Raw genomic sequence first — 21,689 nt, 5'->3', positions numbered from 1 at the left:
TGGTGTGAAAGATGGCATGGATAACATACTTGGGAGTTCAGTCAATGAAAGGTGCTGCTTCTTTTTGTTACTTGTAAATACTTGCTCTAAAGAGCAAAGATACAAATATATTATGCCATCATAAATCTCTTTAGCTTGCATCATGTGTGAATAATATTTTGGCAAGGAAAACTTTATGAAGAAACAACACTTCAATGCTTCTTACTTTCTTAGAATCGATGCCTAGCAAGAACATTGCTCACATTACTCAGTGATCTTGTGTCAATTCCAGTATCAAATTACCCCATATTTACCAAGGAATAGGAAAGGAAAATTTTTAACTGTATTGTTTCTTATCTTGCTGCTCAACGGAACTTGCTTTCTGTAAGAGTTCTGTGTAAATGGAAAGGATAATATCACCAGCTGTCATTCACAGTTTGACATTTATTTGGAAACTCGTGTCTGTCCACTCATAAGCGTTCCCTGTGGGAATCATGGTCCATATATACTCCATCAATTACATGTTACAACCTGTCTCATAAAATTCACTTACCGTTTGTTTGCATTTGTATTTTGCCTATAGCCTTTCTAAATTTTTTGCAAATATTTAAGTAGATTCAAATGCCTTGCTAAAGTAGTTCACACATTTTTCAAGAAATAAAAAATTACCTAGAAGGTATCTATATATAATTTTTACTTTTAAAAGTCATCCCTCTAAGAGATGGGTTAAATGGATATGCAGAGGTAGATCCTGAACAGTCACTGCAAGACCTGTCGTTTGCAGTTCAACTATAAAGTGGAATGACTCTTTGAAACCTGCTGAAGTCAAGATTAATATTTGATGCACTAGAACATCTGGTTAAAATATCTGGGGATAAAAGGTTATGAGCATTTTTGGGCCTACAGTAGTGAGATGTTTTGACTGATGTAAATGAATGTTATTCAGAGTTAAGGTTTTGGGGTTGCAAGAGGAGGCTTAAATAGTTACTTATACATATAGTCTGTTGTCTGTAGTGGTAGTTCTTAATGACTTTTAAAATGTGCAAAAAATGCACAGTTTTGGGAAAGAAAATGATGGTTTTAAATTTTATACAGAATTTTAAAATCTTTTACCAACTTCATGTAGTTGCCAGTTCAACATAAAGTTGCCTTGATCTCAGCAGTGAAAAGATATTTGAATTCTCAGGTACTAAGAAGATAGATTTTTTTAAAGTCACTTATAATAAAGAAAAATTTCTGAAGTATTTCTGGTTAGCAATACCCCAACACATCCATTTTTTCCATTTGCGTTATGACTGATGAGCGTTCATTTAGAATGAAATATTTCAGGCTGGAAGAAAATCTGTATGAAACATGCTTGATATCTGAAGGTAGTAAGGCATTTAATGAAAAGATACTGCCAAATGAAATTTACAGGCCAAGGAAAATTACATTTACAATGTGAGTAATACTGAAACACAGCAGTATTACTGTGCTTCTAGTAAGAATAGTAATGAAATAATGGGTGTACTTTTTCAACAGAAAGGAGCACTTGAAAGAGGTTTATTTTCTATTGAATACAATCTACAGTGATTTCCTGGTTGTTTTCTCTCTTTATTGGTTTTCTTTCTTAGCCACCCTGCAACTGGTTACTGTTGGCAAAATAGCGACAGTTGTGTTGTTAATTATGAACTGATTTATTTTCAGATCTCTATAGAGAATGACTATCTAGGACCCAGAAGAATTGAGAGTCTACAAAAAGAAGATGCTGATTGGCAGAGAAAAGCTCATATGGCTGTGCTCTCTATTCAAGATCTTACAGTTAAATACTTTGAAATAACAGCTAAAACACAGAAAGGTAGTTATTTTCTACTCTTACCAATCAAAGAAAATATATTAAAATGTTATTTAATGTTCACCAAGTTCTGTTTTTTACTATGATTTATTTATTTCATGAGTAAAATGCAGTTGTCATTCCCATTTGTTTTTTCTTTGGTGTTTATTTAAATCTTTCATCAGTAACCCTTTTCAGGATATCAGCAGAAGTAAGCCAAATACAAATTTTAGAAAAAAAGTTTCACCACTTTCTCAATGTGACTGTAGTAGCTGCAACGTGTATTTGCAAAGAATTTAGGGGCTGTAGAGTCCCTGATGGTTTCTGACTTTGATACTGGATATGGCAGTCATTATTGCTTTAAAGTCACTTTCCTTTTTCTGTTTCCTCTGCCTTTCAATAATCAAATCATTTTAATAGCTTTAAATATTAAGAAATTAAATGCCTGGAAACTATTTGCAACCATAGATCTTTGGTATACATGTTGCTTGCCTGTTACAAATAGGAACTGGAGACTTCAGTCAGTGATCATTAGTGCTTTTGGAAGCAGGAAAAATGTAGCCTTATGGTACCATTAGTGAGATTTTTATCGTCAAGAAGCCAGAACCGGTGGTCCAGGTATTCAAATACTGTATATTCAGAATGGGCTCTCTGTGGATAACAAAAACTGGAATTGTAATGATGAAATGATCAACCAATAGCTAATTTCCTATTTACGTGATTCCTAAGAGTGCTTACATTCTGAATTTGAACGTTAATATATAATGCCTGCTCTCTGCTAAAGGAACTTTGTATGCTTTTGGACACAGATTTGTGTGTTGTCCCTGCAGTAGAAACACTAATGATCTGAAGAGTACAATGGTAAGCTGTCTACCTATTCTTTCTGTAGCTGTATATGATCGAATGCGAGCAGACCAGAAAAAATTTGGCAAGGCAGCATGGGCAGCAGCAGTGGAACGTATGGAAAAGCTTCAGTATGCAGTTTCTAAGGAGACTTTGCAGTTGATGCGTGCTAAAGAAATCTGTTTGGAGCAGAAGAAACATGCACTGAAAGAGGAGGTAATTTTTTTAGCAATAAATAGAGAAATAAGACATGCAGAATACCCCCCAACCTTAAAGACTGTTGATGTACTTAAAGCAATTAAACCTCAGACTTGAAAGTTATTTTTAATTTTTTAATAATAAAAGAGTCTCTTACTATGCTCTACCATGTTAGAGAAATGGAGTAGCAAGGTAGGTGTGGTGGTTTTGTGTCACTTGGGTTTTCTATTCACTTTTTCCTGGTTAGTCAACCAAGAAGACAGGTTTTACTGTTAATGTTTACAGCTCTCCACTGAGATGAATAAAATGAACACAAGGCATAGGACCAAAATCTGCTGCTGTGTTATCTCCGCACTTCACCTCTCAGAAGCATGACCCCTTTTATAGAATAATTCTGACATTCCAGGTGGAAGGATTTTGAATATTAGTAAATACACAGATGACTAGCTTGTTACGCTGCTCTCTCTCAACTTACCCTGATTATTAAAGCACTCTTCCAGAGTGCTAACTACAGCTTTCCTGAGGAAACCATTAAACTGTTTAAATGTCTTAGCAGAAAAAAGCCACCTTTATTGGATTTTATTGTACCTGTTTAAAAGCAAAACAAAAAAAAGCTACAAATTCTCTTTTAACATTTGCTATCATATGGATATTCAGTGCTAAGCATTGATAATCGTACAAATGCTTGTTTGCATTCTTTCTAATCAGATACTTGGTTTTAGTGCACATTGTAGGTGTTTTATCAAAACTTGACTACATCTGGTCGCTCTGTTATGAAAGGATTCAAGTGACTTTAGCACTGTATAGTTTGGTAGGTTTGTGCGCCTGATAGACTATGCCTAATTTAGGAGCTTGTTGGAAAGACAGCTTGATCTGCAAGGAAGAGAGAGTTCATGCAATACCTGGAGCACGAAAATAAAGTTTTCTCCATTTCATTGCTTCCTAAACTTAGAAAGCCAAACTGTCTGGAAACTCTGTTTATCGGGTTGTTGCCATCCATAGCTAAGAGCTGATGAGAGAATCCAGCAGTAGTACTACAGAATATCATTTTGAATGTGTTCACATATTTAGAGCAGCCATGCATCCCCTTTTCTGTAGCTCATCTTCGTTTTCTCTCAGTGGAGAATTTCTCTGAATTTTTGTAGAATGAGATCTCGGTCTGAGTGATTGTTTTGATGTACAAAAGCATTAGGGCTTGCATAGGAAAAAGAGAAGCTGATTGGAGGAGTATACAGGGGTCGAAGGGCTCTGAAATGAGAGTTTGGGGCTTTTACGAACAGAGAAACGAGGAACTTCTGATAGGTGTGCATGGGCACTGTGTTTTGGGATGGTGTATTACAAGGAATAGACTAGAGATCTTTAATTCAAAAGATGATGGGGAGATAGGAAGACCAGCTTCTGTTCTGGAGTGTCTTTTTTTGTGCTTTGAGAATATAAAACCTCTAAGGAAGCATGCAAAATTGGATGCAACAGATAGGACTGGGAACCCCATACTGGAGAAGAAGGGTTGCAGTCTTAAAAAGAAAATATCTGCAGAACTGAAACATGTTCTCTGGCAAAACATTTACCTCCTGGTTTCTGGACACAGAAGATAAAACCAGGATATTCTTTTAAAGATAATAAAATGCTGGAGAAGCTAGTTTATCAGGGTTTGAGGTGAAGATTAAGACAGAGAATTCAGAGCAAAGACCATATCTGACTTTATGGAGGATTCTGTCACTGTTCAGCTGGTTGTCTATAGATTTTGAATATTTAGTCTTGGAAAAGGTGAAAGTTAATAAAACCAGTGGAATGGGCCCACTTGTCAAGCTCTTGTCCAGGTCTCTCTTGGTAGCATCCTATTAACTTAGGCATGTCAACCACACGACTCAGCTTGGTGTCACCTGCAGACTTGCTGAAGGTGCACTCAATCCTGCTGTCCTTGTCATTGATGAAGATATTAAACAGCACTGGACACAGTACAGATCCCTGAAGGGCACCACTTATCACCAATCTCCAGTTGGACATCGAGCCATTGACCATTACCCTTCTTATTCACTGAGCAGTAGCTATCTCCATATCTCCAATTTAGAGAGTAAGGTGATAATGGGGGGGCTTTAGTCCAGGGAGATGACATCCATAGTTTGTGCCTTGCCCACTGGTGTAGTCACTACCTCACAGAAAGCTACTAGGTTGGTGAGGCAGGACTTGCTCTTGGTGAAACCATGCTGATGGTCTAGTGCCATGACCTTTTTTTGTTACTATATAGAAAATACATCAGATATTAAAGATCTCTAAAAACGTGTAGCTGATCAAAACCTATTATCTTTATATATTTGATTTTAACATGTTATAGCAGACTGTGTGTAGATGTAATTGTAGTTTGTGGGGTGTTTTTTTCTTATTATCCTGAAGTTGTGTGGGTTTTGGGTGTTCTTTTGTACTGGGTTGTTTTTTTTTTTTTTTTTTCCTCTCTTTTCATTTAGATGCAGAGCCTGAAAGGTGGTACAGAAGCCATAGCCCACTTGGACCAGTTAGAAGCTGATTATTACGATCTACAGCTTCAATTATATGAAGTGCAGTTTGAGATCCTGAAATATGAAGAGCTGCTGCTGACAGCACAACTGGAAAGCATCAGGAGAATGATGTCAGGTGCTCTATGCATTTTAATTAAGACATAAATCTGTAAAAAATAATTCTCTTCATAAATGTCTACTTAAGCCTGTGGGAGTGAAATGAGAATAGTGGATCTTCTAAAATAAGTATTGTTAAATTTAAATTTACACCTGGTTTTAAGGCATATGCATACACATACAGAAGTTTCAGTCTGGTTCTTATTACCTTTGTTTGGAAATAAGCATATTACTGTGTAAGTTTGGGAAAAAGAAATGTGTGGAGAAAAAAATGTCTTAATTACTTGGTGTGTCTCATTAAGTATTTGCATTGATTGTTTATTTCTTTAATGTGATTGCAGGAATACCTTTTGAAAACCAAATCAGAGTCCTTCAGCTAAACTTTGAAGCTTGTTGTATTGTCATCTCACTGATTTAGAGCATTGATGCAGTATTTCCAGAACCTACTATACCTTGTGTAGTTAAAAATCATGAATAGGGTATGGGTACAGTGTTTTTTGAATGCAGTGTCCAGTGTCATTTGGACCTTAACTATAAATAATGCTTTTATTCATGTGAGCCCTGCTTTGTTGTTTAGTACATTAGGGCTTGCATAGCAAGTTTTGTTATAGACGGAGAAGTTTCTTAAGAAGAGAGATTTGAAGTTGGGTTGTGTTGCTAGTCGCCTCTGGGAAACCAGAAAACAATAGGTATCACAGCTTCTTCTTACTGTTGTGTGAATCTCCTTTTAGGCCTGTGGTGGAAACAATTCTGCATGTATGGAAGATGAGGTCTGAAATGACTTGAGAAAAATGTGTCAGCTTTGATGAGTGCCTCTGTTGAGAGCTAGTTAATCCTTCATAGACAAATAGTTTCCGTACTTGGAAAATTGGTATGGCTTGCTTACATGAGAACTGAAGGAGGTATCTTGAACAGGAGGTTGAGGAGTGTGTATCAAAATCCTGATGTAGTGATAGAAAACCTAAGGGCCCTCTGAGATCAGGCGTGCTTTTAAAAATGTGATAGGTCATTACCACTTGTCACTAATGTTTTCACTAGAAATAGGAAAAAATCACAAACCCCACAACCTTACTCAACAAATCTCCCAGTTAGCTGTACAACCAACCCTTTCCTTCCACTATGGCAACATAATAATTCAGGGTGCTGTCTTCCTTTGCTGTTCTAAGTTTGTAAATTGTTTCTTAGTAATAAATCCAAAAGTTCTTGGTTGTGGTGGGTTTTTGTGGGTTTGTTTTTTTCCCTTCCTGTTTTCTGTTTAAAGACAGCTGTATATGTTATCAGAAATTACTGGGTTTTAACAACTCTCAGTTAAAATCCTCTAGGATAGAAATTGAAAATACTATACTTGAAATGTGTGTTGAGTTTTGTTCAAAGGATGGAAATACCTCTTTGGACTTTACGTAGATGGACAGGATAGAATATGAATATGAAGAATGTTGACACTAAAATGACTGCATTTCTTCAAGACTGTTCCGATTGGAATAAAAGCGTCTGAACCCATGGATTTAGTATGTTTTGTCTCCCTGTGCTGTGAAAGAGAAAAGAATGATCTGTTGCATCTTTTGTTATGCTTTGTAGTGTGCCTCACAGTCAGTAAAGTAACAGCCTTTTAACTGTGGACATCTCCATGATTTGGAATACATGTGTCCTAGCGACTCATAGAGGCTGTTACTGTGCTTCACTCTTTGACTGTATTGGCTCTGCAGAGGTATTTCAGAGAATTTTGAATTTTGTTTTAATTTGAGGGACATCAACAGTACTACTAATGAAGTCTCAACAGAATTTTTTCAGAGCGTAATTTGATTTTAGTTGCAAACTAGTAGAAAAAAATACTTTCATCTGCAAATTCAGCACATGAAATCTGAAAAGTATCAGATGATAATAGGTTGTCATGTTCTAAACAAGAGTAGTAATTTTATACTGTCATTAAGCAAATACCTACTCTGAAATTCACAAAATGTGAATTTATTAGATGAGAATTTTAAAGGGTCAAACTGTATCGACACAAACACAACTTGTCCATCCTTGTAACATGGTTTTGTGGTGGATGTGTTTGTAAATTCCTGTCTTTTTTTTTCCACATGAAACTGTTATAAATCTAAATTTCCATGTAAATGCTCTCATTTTATAAGTATGTGGCAAAATATAGTGGTTGTTAGCCATGACTCTTATTTTTACTCTCTGATGTCTCAAAGTAGGTTCATGTGACTTGGCAGTTTTACATATAAATTAAACTTTGGGGCAGTTTTTTGTGGTTGTTGTTTGTTTGTTGTTGTGGTTTTTTTTAACTGAGCACTGGTGTAAAGAAGCTAGCAGGTCTGGTTTTACTAGCTTTTGTTTTGAAGCTAATCCAGTGCTGTGCTTTCTTTTATGGTCAATGTTTTCTGCTGAGCTGAAATTAGCACAACAATCAGAATTTGGGTTGTGGTGGAGACTTTACACATAAATAACATGAAGTGACAACAGCTTTTAAAACAGTGTACTGAAGAAAACTCTACCTCTTTCCCCAAACAATCTAGTAGAAGAAGAAGGAGGAAGTTATGGTCTTGCTGAAGTAGTTGATGAAACTGATACTTCATCAACTTGACAGTTATGACAGCTGTATCTGCCTGTGTCCACCAGCAGTAAGGCATATCCCTCTCAGTGTATAACAAAAATATCTTACTTGGTATGCTGGTAAAAGAAGGAACAAGAGGCCATTGCTGCTGATTCTTCCCAACATTCTGCAAGGATTTAAAATCATCACTCTCTCCTTGGAGGGAAGTCTGCATACAGAATTGAGTTCAGTTTTGCAGTGAATGTGCCACTGAGAAGGCTAAAAACCATGAGTGTTGATAAAATACTAGTAATGATGTCCTTTTCATGCCTGTAATACTTTGAAGAATTGCTTTGGAATTACCTTCCCTCTGCTGCCTCTGAGCAAAAGCAATAACTAGGAGGTCACAAACCTCCTAAGAGAAGATTTTTGGTATTTTGTTGATTGATTCCCATTTTATGAAATTAATAGTTGTTTGTGACAGAAGAATCTTATGCCAAAGACTTCAGATAGTCTGAACTTCACAGTGAAGATCAGGAGATGCTACTGCATGTTATGGGTCCCTTGTATTAGTTAATAGATCCAAAGACATGTGAGGATATTGTACTGAAGTTAGGCCACAGACACAAGCATACGTTGACAGTTAATGTCTGTTTTTTAATGCTCTGAGCTTTTTGCATGCCCGACTGTGCTTCATTGTTAATTGATTTATATTCATACAAGCTTTAAAGCCCTGCAGTGCTTTGCTATTTAGTGCTTATCGTCTGACCTTTCGATAGTCTTCTGAAAGGACTGTAGCATCCTTCTACATTAAATCTTGCAACTGACAGTTGTTGTTAAACAAAAGAGAAGGTTAATCAAATATGAACTACTGATTTGACTTTTTCGTTGCTGACACTTTTAAAACAGAAAAGAGAGATGAAGTGGTATATTATGACACTTACGAAAGTATGGAAGCCATGCTGGAGAAAGAGGATATGGCAACACCTATACATGTACAGAAAGAGGAGCTGCAGAAGTTACAGCAAAAAATCCGCCAGCTGGAAGCAAGACGTGGACGTATTTCAGCCAAGAAAGCCTACCTCAGAAATAAGAAGGTACTATTAAATTGCAAATTTCTAACATAATAGCAAATTTGATAAAACTTCAACACTTCAGATGCAACATCCAGGTCTTACAGTTTTTTGTGGGTTATATTTGCTGCTTAATAGAAGTTGTTTTCAAGAGTACTAGATATATTAGCATGTATTAAATACTCAGTTTACTTTTTAGCTTTAAAGCAGCTTTTAATTACTTTGAAGTTAACAAATAAACTTGTTTCTATTAACTAATCAGAATACTGCCATGTGTAAAGTACGTGCTAGAATGTGATTTTTACAGAGAGTAGTTTTATATATTTCAGCATTTTCAAGCATATTTTCTCACTGAGTTCTGTTTTCATTCTTGTACCTTATCCTTTTAAACTTATGTCACGTGTCACTGATACTCTGTATTAAACAGGCATACATGAAATCCAGGATATATTCTTAATTTGTAGAACTAGGTCTGCTGTTTAGGGAACCTTTCATGTGTTACATGATTAGGGTGTTGTACAGAAAATTCTTTCAGTATAGGTAACATTTTCAAAATCATGTATCAAGTGTATGTAAATATGTTAATTCCTTTTTTCTAGAACAACATGTTCATTGTCCTCTAGCAGTTTGTGGTTGCATCAATATATATTTTTAATGATCAGGGTGGCTTCATGAGTAGAAAAGACCCCAAGAATTTAGAGACCTATTCAAAACTGTCAGTTTGGGATCAGGGTTGGTGTGTTTGTAAATTCCTAGTCACGTCCCTTGATGTGGGAGATGATCCCTCTATCTAAACAGTTCTAGCAGATTGATGATAAAGCCTTCAGATCTTGCTCCTCCTTCACAACTAATACATCTAGGTTTGTACCTGGATTTGAAGCATAACAGAACAAACAAAACAGTAGTTGATACATTTTAGATTTTTTTTATTTCTCCAGCTGCTGTCGTGTCTATGAGTAACACAATATGGAGAAAGCTGCAAATTGTTATGAAAGAAATATGTCATTAGCCAATTCTGTGAAGCAGTAGTTTGCTCAGAGTAACTGAGTTTGTAACAAGAAAAAATACCAAGAAGCTGGCTTTTTGGTGCTTTAAGGAATAAAGACTGTCTGCCATGTTGGGCTAATTAATACAGGCTACATAATTATGTTACTTTCATCTGAATATGAAAAGATACTGCTGGCATCTTACAGATTCAACAAACCTGTTTAAGCGAGAGAGCCTGATTACTGTTCCTTACTTAACCTTAGGGGAGTTAACATGTCAAGAAGGAATCCAGAAGAAGGAGTTGAGATTTTTTTTTTTTTTTTGGCATGGCTTCTTGTGTGTATAATGAACTAGTCATCTTCAATTGACTCATTTGTTTCAAGGTTATGCTATGAAAGAATACCTTGTTTAAGATGAAGAAATCAGTTCTAAGCTGTAACACTTGTTGCAGCATGCATACTTGTGCACTGAGACATGATGTGGAGTTGTACATGGTAGTATTGCTTGTCTTAGTTTGGCTGTAAGGGCAATATAGTCATGTCTGCTCAGCATTCTGCTGGAGGAACATGGCTATACTGCTTTCAGGACCTGAGGTAAAGTCTCTGTGTGGAACTTCATTGCTGGGCATCACAGCATGGACATTGCAGTGCTCTCCGAATTAGTTCGAGCTCTTTACTGCTCTTGTTGCCCATTGTAGCTATATCAGCAGTTGAGTGCCAGATTGAGACACTTACCGTTCAGCTTCTAAAGAAAAAAACCAGGATAGTATGTATTTAAACTTGCAAGGGTAAATCAAAATATTTTTATTCAGTCAACAGATTCAGGCAGAATCTGTTGCCATGTGCCATTTTGTTGTACTCACTGGGCAGAAAAGAACATAGTCATTCTGATGGATATTTATCTTAGAGGTGTTTACTGTAGCAGCTCTTTATTATTGCCAAATAACTCATAGCTCTCCTGAGTTTACTAGCAATTGACTGAAAATCAAGACTCTTGTGCCCTGGATTCAAACATAAACAAGCTTTTCATCTCAAGTGACCATTATAGAGATGGTGTAAAATGTTGTTAATGAATGAAATTTACAGTGCCTGGTGTAGGTAGTTGTACTTTACAAAACTGGGAAGAAAAAAGGGTTCTTGCTCCAAAGAGTCTACAGTTTAAATTAAGCATGCAGAGCAAAGATACAAATGGGATGCAAAACCAGACTGTAAATGGTGAGAATGAGTGCAGTGATGATTGAATGCTAAGTGGAGAAAAAGAATTTTTGAGGATGCATTTGGAAAGTACATATGGTAATGTGGTACATCTCTTTTTCAAAAGTCTGTCTGTTTCTCTCAATTAAGAAACATTTACTATTGAACTGAGATGGGAGTGTACTTAGTCCTTTTCAGTTTGTATTCTGACCGTGCTTGTTTCAGCAAAGTATAATAAGACAGACCTGCAAAACAAGCATACTATTTTGGGTTGTGTTGGTGAGGTTTTGGTGGTGTGGTTTTTGTTTTTTATTCTCTTCTTCTATTTTACTTTATATTGCCAGGCCACTAGTTGAAAATGAAAACCAAGCTGGACAGTAAGTGGTGTATATCACAGTCTTATGATCTGTTTCAAAAATTGCTGTCCTTGTTCTTTATTAGGTTTTCGGCAGCTGAAGATTCCCTTTGGAGAATGCCTCCTTTCTGGCAGCAGATATGATTAAGAGAACAGTAGGGAATCATTCTGTGTCACCAGTTTTTAATTTTCAGAGGAGGTCATTTCATCATCTGGGAATTTGAAAACCTTTCTGTGGAGGAGATAACACAGTTATCAAGGGGATCACTTATTCTGTGTTAGAGCAAGACTATAAGTAGTACAAATATAGACTTCTGTGACTATAGACTTATAAAATGGTAGCAGTTGGAAGGGAACTCTGGTGATCATCTAGTCCAGTCCCGTGGTAATGCAGGTATGTCTAGACCAGGTTGCACAGGAACATGTCCAGTTGAGTGTTGAAAGTCTCCAGAGGAGGAGACTCCAGAACTTTTCTGGGAAGCCTATTCCAGTGCTGTCACCTTCAAAGTAAAGATTCTCCTTAAGTTTGAGAGAAAACTCCTGTGTTCTAGTTTGTACTTATTGCCCCTTCTCCTACCACTAGATACTGCTGAGACGAGCCCAGCCTTGTCCTTATGACCTCCACACTTTGATATTTATATGTAGTGATAAGATCCCCTCTCAGTCTTCTCTTTTGCAGGCTAAAAAGCCTCAGGTCTCAGTTTTTCCTTGTGAGAGAGATTCTGCAGTCCCTTAATGATACCTCTGTTGGACTCTCCCCAGTAGCTTCCTGTCTGGGGGAAGCTGGAAGAACTGGGGAGTCTAGAACTGGACACAGTAGTCAAGTGCGGCCTCACTAGGGCAGAGTAGAGGGTGAGGAGAACCTCCCTCAAGCTGCTGGCTGCACGCTTCTTAATTTACCCCCAGATACCGTTGACCACAAGGGCACATGGCTGGCTCATGGTGAACTTGTTCTCCACAGAGCTGCTTTCCATCACATCAACCCCTAACCTGTATGAATGCAGGAGATACATTCTCTGTTCGTTTTGGTTTTCAGAAGTCTCTTCTCTGTTTTTGCAGTTGATTCTTACATTTTTTTAATGGTGTTGTCAAATATTTGTACTAACAGTATATTTGGAAATGTTTGCTAAAGATTTATTAGAAACCTTATTCAGTTGTCATGATGTGTAACTGAGCCAGCATTATTCAGAAGTATGGTCTTACAGAGGTTGATGCTCTTTCACTGTACTACTGTGAGGAGTATAAATTCTTTATTTTCTTTTTTTTTCTCTACAAAAGTACTCTATTTGTTGATGACAGTGAATTAGTTAATCAAAAACAAGATTTTAATAGTGGTCTCAGTATTTTTCCTATTTCTTGAAGCTAGCTATGAATTTTTAATGCAAGGTATCATTATTGTTATCCCAGTCTACCCCCTACTGGCTGTGGAGTGGTATTAATTAGATTATCATATGGAACAAGCAGCTGTTTTCATTAGTGAGCTGGCTTTGTAGCAAATTGTAAAGATGAAAAAGGTGGAGTGGTGTCGCAGGTGTCTCAAAGAATATATTTGGAAAAATGGATATGTGAATAAATTGAATTATTTTACACCCAGAAAAAGTAATCATTATTATGAGAGGACCGGAAGAATCCTCTGGTTGATGAAGCTGTTTGGTGTACGTTCCTAATGTGTGCTTCGATCTAGGAAGTTTCTTCATGTATCGCTGTGTCCATTTAACAGGACAACTTTACTGCTTTGCAAACTACAATTTAAAGCAGAGTCCATGATAAAACAAGTATCATGTAGGTGCAGTGGCAGCTGGGATAGGATTACTTAGTATCATCGTCATCACTAGGCTTTCATGATTTTGTTGTCGTTACTACTGTTGTTGTTCTTATGACGCAATAACATAAAAGCATAACTACACAGAACAGTCAGAGTAAAATATAGTTTGTGCACATACCAAGCTAAGTGAGAAACTAACCTTTTAATTGGATGCTTTTCAATCTGAAAGCAAGACTCACTAGAATGATTTAATGCAGATTAAATGACTAAAGCAGATCTCTTCTGCATGCATGTTACTAGCTTCAGTATGGTGTCTTATGCGGTGATGAGGATTGAAATGGTTTCTCAGCTCTCCCTTTTTGTCCTTTTAAAGAAGTACAGTTTGATACTGTTAAATTAGTCACATGATTAAAAGAAAAACTAAATTACTTCTTTATGATCTCTTAATTCCATAAAGTTGGTCAAGAGCTTTCTAGAAATATGGCTTTCCCCAGACATAATGCTCCTTCTTTCCTAGTGCTGAGAAGGAGGAATCATTCCACATGTGCAGCAGGCTGTATTCCTGCTCCATTCATCCATTTATGATTTGGGGGTATGTGTTTTTTTGCCGGAGTTTGTTGGTTTTCAACTTGTCGCCTATAATCATCCAAATAGTTTTATTTAATGCTGCTGCCTGGCTTTTGCCTTTTTTTTTTTTTTTTTTTTTGTAGTCACTTTATCTTGTCTACAGTAGAACCCTGCATTTGACCCTAAGAAATTGCAAACCTTGACCCTAAGAAATTGCAACCCTTGTTTTCTTTTAGACCATTTCTGTAATTAGTTACAATTATTTAGATTTCTGACTTTGTACTGCGGCAAGTTTTCATCTCTTTTTGGTCTTTTTTGTTATTTGAAGATACAGAGATCTAAAGTAGTTTGCAGAAAATGTTTCATGAAATTGTGTGTATTTATGAGGCATGTGGAAAAAAAAAAAAGGACCCAAACCGTACATTTTCTCATTATTTTGTAATACTTTTCTACATCTCTTAATATGCATACCTCATTAACTGAACTTAACACATCAATCGAAAATAAACTAGAAAGTTTAATCAGTCACAGTATTACAAAAAAGTCTTTCATATTCTGAAAGTATTGCTGTGTCTTTGAAATGCAGGAATGAGGGAGTTTGTGCTTTTGCAGTTACAAACTAAATGGAATAATTCTCCAGCTGTATTAATTAAAATCTTTTCATCAGGGAAAAAAGCTCCACAAACACTGCTAATGAAGCAGGGACAGATTTCCACAGAAACTTATGCTTTTCTTGTTTCCTTGATATATGGTAGTGACATTGATGGTTCTACAGTTCTAGAAACATTCAAGACAGCCTGGAATTTCTGTCCAATACAGGAATGCTGTGTACCTTTTTGTGTAAACACAGTATGTCAGTAGTCATCTTGAAGGAGAACATCGCTTTTTCAGCATTTCCAAGTATCCAAAACTGTGGGCTTTCCTTATCCCTCTCTTCCTTGTTTCTGTGCCTTTTTGTCACTACTGTAGTATTTTTGTGGATGGCTGATACCTCCATCAGCTGCCCCAAGCTGTGCTTTCAATGGTAACACTCTTGTCTGGCTCCAGCCAGCAAACCAAGTTTACTGATGTCTGGGAAGCCTATACTTCAGTGTTCAAGTTGCTTCCTAACACTGCCCCTTTTACAGAGCTGTCTGTTTCTAACAACACATCAGACTTTGTTCAGTCTGGTGCTTGTACCTAATGTCATTGCCCATGCTGTCTGATTTCCTGGTCCTCAATATTGTCGTATGAACCTGTCTTGTTGCTTTCTGTAAATTCCTGCACATGCTTTTGTAACTGGTTCATAATTCAGTTCTTTTTATATTACATACCTGAAGTTTGAGTGTCATCCTGCTTCTTATCTGTTGAAACATGGCCTGGTTTTAGGTTTTTCTGTGGAGTTTTTTGTTTGTTGTTGGTTCTGGGTTTTTGTTGCTGTTGGGGTAGGTTTTGTGTTTCTGGGGTTTTTTTTTTGGTTCATTTGGTTTTGGGGTTTGTTGTTTTTTGTTTTGGGGGGGTGGGGTGTGGGGAGTTTTTTTGTTTGGTTGGTTTTGCTTTTTACCCACCTGTTACCCACCTGTTTTTTACCCACTGCAGGCAAAGTAATAAGTGCTTGTATTTAAAGTAGACAGTACTTGATGAACTTGATATAATAAATACACCTGCCTGTACATGCATAAACTTGTAATGACCTTTCTGTTTGCGCTTGCTGATTGTTCATGCAAAAGATAAACTGACACTTGTAAATGGGAAGCTCTCTGGTTATGTAATAGAAATATGTTGTATATTTGCGAGTGATTATCAATGTATACAAATATATGGAGTTACACAAGGGTTTTATGAAATATTTGACAAATTGGTGTTTGTTGCCACTTCTAAACTGACTTCAGTTAGGTGTTATTTGTGTATATTGACAGTTACTAGGTTTGGGCTTACTTGTCTTGATTTTGTTTCCTTTTTTTTTATAGTGAGTAAAATTAGCTTGTCTGACATAGGCTTTGTCATTATTATTTTCTAATCCTTTGTGCTGTTTGCTAAATATGGTATTACATCCTGTAAATTGATAAATTCATATTTCATGGATTACATTTTATGTTTCTACAGGAGATCTGTATTGCAAAGCATAATGAAAAGATCCAGCAACGTCACCAGAGTGAGGAGGAATACAAAATGCACCACGCTGTTCAGCTTGTAAGTTTGAATTGCCTGCTGTTAAGTTTAGCTTTTTAGTTAATAGCTTACATTCCCCTCCTTACATTAATTAGGAGAGTATTCAGTGATAGCTATTTTAAAAAGGTGTTAATGTACCCCTAAACTTTGAACCATTCTGTACCATATTATGCTGGCATATATATAAATATATATATATATATATATACACACACACACATATATCTAGATCTAGATATGTATATAGATATAGATATGTATCTATATATATAGATATATAGACCTATATTTATATCTATATATCTGTGTTAGGATGACATGGAACCCAAGCAAATAAAGCAGTTCTTTAAAGCTAGGTTCACAGTCACAATCAATGTTAGATTTAGGCTGCATGCCATTTGTTACTGCACGTGCATAGATGATCTCTGAATGCAGCCTCAGATATGCTGAGTAAGGAATACCATACACTTGTTTTCCTTGAATCTTACTAAGCTTGTTCTTAATTTCTCCTCACCCTACAAAAGCAGGAACTTGGACTGTGTTGTATAAAGATGTAGCTCCTGCTATGTGTTCCACAATTCTCTGCAAAATCTGATCACAGAGAACGGGCTAGCTAGTCTTAACTCTCCTGCTGAGCAGAATAGACTTTATCTTAAAGAATATTCAAATTCTAGGTCTTGGGAGCTGATACAGTTTCAATATTTAAAAACGATCACTGACAAAGATGCATTGAAATCTAAGTCTTTTTAATTCAGGCTTCAATTACATTACTGAAAGTGATTCTGTTTCATCCTTATACATTTTTAACGTTGATATATTTGTCCAGGAAGTCAGCTGTATAATTTATTTTATGAAAAGGCTACTTGCAAAAGACAGTATGTATTGACATATTTTTTCAGGAACTTAATAAAATATTTCACAACCCCACCCCCCCCTCTTGCCCCCACCCCTCCCAAGGTTTTTACATTAAGGCAAAGGAATTTGCTGTGTGGGTTGTAGTCCATATGTCACTCTTAAAAATAAGACTTTACAAAGCTGAAGGACTTTCTTGTTTCTCAGACCCTTCAGAGCTTTTTCATTATTTCATGGAGTTTCCTCTTTGCATTATGTAGTGTTGTGCTAATTTTGGGGATCTTTTTTCTATTAATAATGTGACTGAAACTTTCTACTATTACTGTAAAATAGCTATTGGTTTTCCTGAAGAATTTTGAAACCTCAAGGATGTCCAAACCAGAGACAAATAAAGATGTTCATGTTGCTATTCTTATTTAAAAACAAACAAACACACAAAACCCAAACAAAACACATATACACAATAATACCCCTTGAGTTTGAAACTGCTTCAGAAAAAGTTTGAACTGGTTACATACGTAACATGCGGGTGTGGTGGTAGAACGATATTGCTCTATTTTTTCTTTAACCTCTTTTCTCTATTGCTGTGTTATTTTTATTACTCTTTTACTACGTGCTTCTTGTCCTCTTCACCTTTTCCTGTTTCCTGTCCTTAATATTTTTCAGACATGTTCTCATGTTGCTCTCCCTCAATGCTTCCTCTCCCTAATGCTTCCTCTCTCTACTTAACTTCTTTCCATATCACAGGAGTTGCCTTTTTATGAAGGACTCCAGTACGAGCTGTCTTCTAAAAATGTCAGGCAGGCAAACACTGCTTTTGTGTTGACTGAATGACAAGGTCACATTTTTAATTTGATGATGAAGATGAGGCTTTAAAAGTAACACTAAACATTGTGAGTCAGTTAGGAATTAAATCTGCTGTTTCTGCTCAGAGATTTTTTGTTTATAGTCACCTATTCTCCCACTTTACCTGATAACTTCTGAACTTGTATACATTGGGTTTTCCTGTCACCTGATAAGTAGCAACCCCTTTCAAATACGTGTAGTAACGTTGCCTAAGTTTTGTGAAAATGGATGACTTAGTTAAAGGAGGTGGATCCAAATGTGTGTTTTCAATTAGATAAGATCCATGAACAAGAAAACATGCAACTGGCTAATTTATGCCATTTTTAATATAATGGAGCTTTTTTCATTACAATACTCTGTCACATGACTACCTATTTCTCAGTTTTCAAGGTAATAATTCAACTGTTCCAGTTCTAGATTGAAATCTTTCTTTACTGAGCTTTGCGTTTCTTCAAGATTATAAAACATGAAACATAATATTTTTTAAGAGAAAGATGAAGGTCAAGTTTTGAAATTAAAAATGTGTTTATTTAAGAACTAGAATATTAGATAATTCTTAGGAGTTGGCAGAAGAGTTATTTTCATTACTTTAAAAAAATTATGTTAAACCTAGCATTTGTTGTAATATTTACAACACTATTTTCTCAGAAGCGAGATCAGTTACAAGATGAAGAGGAAAGAAAGAGCTCCTGGGTTAGCCAGGAACGACAGAAAACACTGGACAGACTTCGAACATTTAAACAGGTAACAGAAGAAGAGTTTTTGTTTTTTACCAGTTTCTTTTGCAAAAGAAATTTTCAGTCATTCTAGGGCTATACCATGAGCTATTCTCCTTCATTGTGCAGTTAACTGCTCTTTGCAAAATTTATTAAAAAATATAGCATTAGTGGTAATTAATTCCTCCGAGCCTTGCATTCCCAGTGCTGTAGTAGATTTCTGTTCATTTTTACATCTACAACGTGTGACAAAACACTCAGCAAACCTTCCCAAAGGAAGCATATCCTATATGCTATTTCCCACAAAGAGTGTTGCATCTCACATACTCCCACTACCAAAGAGAGCACCTGGCAATACCTGCCACTTCCTATTACAATGCAAGTGTCAAAGACTGGATAGAAGATGGAACAAAGGGAATATAAGAAAGGGGTGAAAGTGAAAGAAAACAGATAGGATTGATCTGGATTAATTTTTCTTCTGTTCTACCGAATACATCAAAAGATATGGGATAAGTTTCTTTACTCGAAAGCTTTCTTGCTTAGTGTCACGTTCTTCATAGTCTTCTTTGCAAAGCTTGTGAATTGCATAGCATCTGTTAATTAAAGTAGATTTATATATTTTAACCAGAAACTGTTAATAAAGTGACTATGTATGTTTCTATTTTATGCTCTCTATTGCTTTAGGCCTACACAAGTGTGTAAAATGCATAAGACCTGTTGTTTTTTTTTAGAATCTGTTTAATTTTTTGCATAAAAATGGCTTTGGATTAAGCTAATATAAAAAGCCAGATACTGAGGCAGCAAATTTAAGAACGAAACTAAAAATAGTTTGGAAAGTCTCAAAATGTTTTATGCTTTCAAGAGATACTTTTTCAAGCAGTATGATTCACAACTGAGGCATATGTATTAGATCAGAGAGGACTTTGTTGCAGGAGTTAGCCACTGACCAATTTTAGAAAAGAAGAGCAAGAAATTTTAAATTTTACTTTAGAGAAGAAACAGTTTTGAGTGTACAATATGGTTCTTTGTGAAATCCTAATTCTAACCCATATATGTCCCTGACCAGAAAAATTGCTTAGACATTGTGGCTTAACCAAGAATAAAAATCAAGAAAGTGAATAGTTTTTGGAAAAATACGAGGATATATTTACTCTATTTGGACAACTAGAGCAAAACTAATGAAAATAGCAGATGAATTCTATTGTCAAAGACAAACCCTAATGACAGGTACTTAAAACCTAGAGTAGCATGTTGCATGCACTTATCTAATTGTCAATAACTTACTCACTTTAGCGGTACCCTGGGCAAGTAATACTTAAATCAACCAGACTACGGCTGGCTCACGCAAGAAAAAAATGCGCAGCCAGCTCAGTCTCCAATCAGCCTCAATCTTTGCCAGCAACTATACAAATCCAAGAGAAAAGTGAAGAGGTGGAATTGGAGAATACAGTTCAGCCGTTGCAAGTGCAGGAATCCACAAGCTTAGAACAACTTCAAGATATCTCGTTACCTCCCAATGGTGTTACCTCTGAACTGCCTCATGTTAGTACTTCTCTACTCACCAATCATGAGCTTCAATCAGAGACTGTTTCTGTAGTACCACTTCCACCCCCTTTGCCTCCACCACCACCACCTCCGCCTTTGCCCTCCAAGGAAGATGCCACCAAATCCTTAGAGAGAAGCGAAAGCTTTGTTAAACGTCAAAGTGAGGAGAAGGGAGTCCAGCACTCTTCTGGTGTCCCACCAGCACATCTCTTTGACAGCAGTCAGCTAGTCAGTGCCAAGAAGAAGCTTAAGAAAACAGGTGATCTTGAGCGTTTACAGAGGAGGAGAGGTAATGTTTCAGTTTCTGTATTTAATTGCAGTTCCTCTATATTGGTCTGTGTTTCTCTGATTCCTCTGTAGAAAAGTGTATGCTGTAATTCATTTATTGTTATTAATGGGAAAGTTGTTAAATCCTTTTCAGTTGACAAATACTGACAACAGAAAGCTTTGGACCTTTATGACAGCATGTTCAGTTAGGCAGAAAATACTGATACACCATTTAAATTAGCTAGAAAATGGAGCTAAATGTTGTCTGAAAGAATCTTTCCCTATCTAGTTTAAAGCTAGAGCTGCAAATGTTACATGCTTCATAGGAGGGTGTAGTGTTTGTTTTAAAAACAGAATCTTACATCAATTATGACCCAGTAAAATGACTACTTGTCTTGGGACATAGCAAACCTTGTGAATGCTTTCTTCAGATTTTTATACAGAAATCACAAACTCTCAAGTACCCTTGAGAGACACATATAACTACATATAACTACAACTGGAAATTAAATCTGTGATAATTTATCAAAGTATGTTAATAAATGCTTAAAAGATGAAAAATTTCTTTGGAAATTGGAGAATGAATGGAGCACATGCCTGATCTGGATGATTGCTACAACTTCTTGGTTCCATGCTACTTGTTTTTAACTGTTTATCTTTTATTCCACATATAAAATAAGGAGCATGGCAGACATGGTGTTCCAGTAAAATGGAGCAAAGGTTTTATTTGCAAATCAGAGATGAGATTTTCAGAAGTGCACAGGTGAACTGTTTTACTGGAAGTCACTGAGAAAAAGAACCTGGAGTGGACCTTGATTCACGTTTCTATAATACAATTTCATTAAACATTTTATAACATTTTATTAACAATTCTATCTGGCTCTGTCAAAAATTACAGAAAACATTCCTCCTTGAACATTTTCCCTCATCCAGACAAAATTGGAACTCTTCATTAATCAGACAGAAACAAAGAGTGTTTCCTCTAGAATTGTCCTTAAATAACTGAAACCCTTGAAGCAACAACATAGTTGTAGAATTGTTAAGCTCTTAGGAATCTTGGAGGTCAAATATACTGTGTTAAAGTTGATAGTTTTTTGCTCTTGCTGCTCTTCTTTTTTTTCCAGTAGTCCTATTGCTTATTTTTCTGATACCCCTTTTATGTTGCAATCTTATGCAAAGCACATCATAAAATGACAAATATAAAATGAAATTATACACTTCCTGTTAAGAGTATTGTTAATCTCTGCAGCAGCAACTCACCTGCTGTTCTGTATTCCCTGAGGCATGCCAAGTCTCTTGGCTTGAGAAATTTGTGTCTGTACGACAGATGAGTGTTTTAGCATCCTTCCTTCCTCCTCCAAATGTGCAGTCCTGTATTCTTCTTTCATTTC

At 36.3% G+C, this 21,689-nt stretch overlaps 1 protein-coding gene across 1 annotated transcript in view; it reads left to right on the top strand.

Moving 5' to 3' along the window:
* Positions 1–21,689, top strand: part of JMY (junction mediating and regulatory protein, p53 cofactor) — a 56,479-nt gene that overhangs the window by 30,909 nt on the left and 3,881 nt on the right. Inside the window, exons 4-10 of the mRNA XM_054397262.1 lie at positions 1,666–1,816; positions 2,682–2,851; positions 5,299–5,464; positions 8,891–9,078; positions 16,007–16,093; positions 18,419–18,514; positions 19,780–20,320. Coding sequence (XP_054253237.1) covers positions 1,666–1,816; positions 2,682–2,851; positions 5,299–5,464; positions 8,891–9,078; positions 16,007–16,093; positions 18,419–18,514; positions 19,780–20,320 — 1,399 coding nt within the window. The remainder of the gene's footprint in view (positions 1–1,665; positions 1,817–2,681; positions 2,852–5,298; positions 5,465–8,890; positions 9,079–16,006; positions 16,094–18,418; positions 18,515–19,779; positions 20,321–21,689) is intronic.

This window comes from Indicator indicator, chromosome Z, assembly GCF_027791375.1.
Source record: "Indicator indicator isolate 239-I01 chromosome Z, UM_Iind_1.1, whole genome shotgun sequence".
Lineage (NCBI taxonomy): Eukaryota > Metazoa > Chordata > Aves > Piciformes > Indicatoridae > Indicator > Indicator indicator.
The sequence above is the reverse complement of the archived record's forward strand: the minus strand, read 5'-3'. Positions and strand labels throughout refer to the sequence as shown.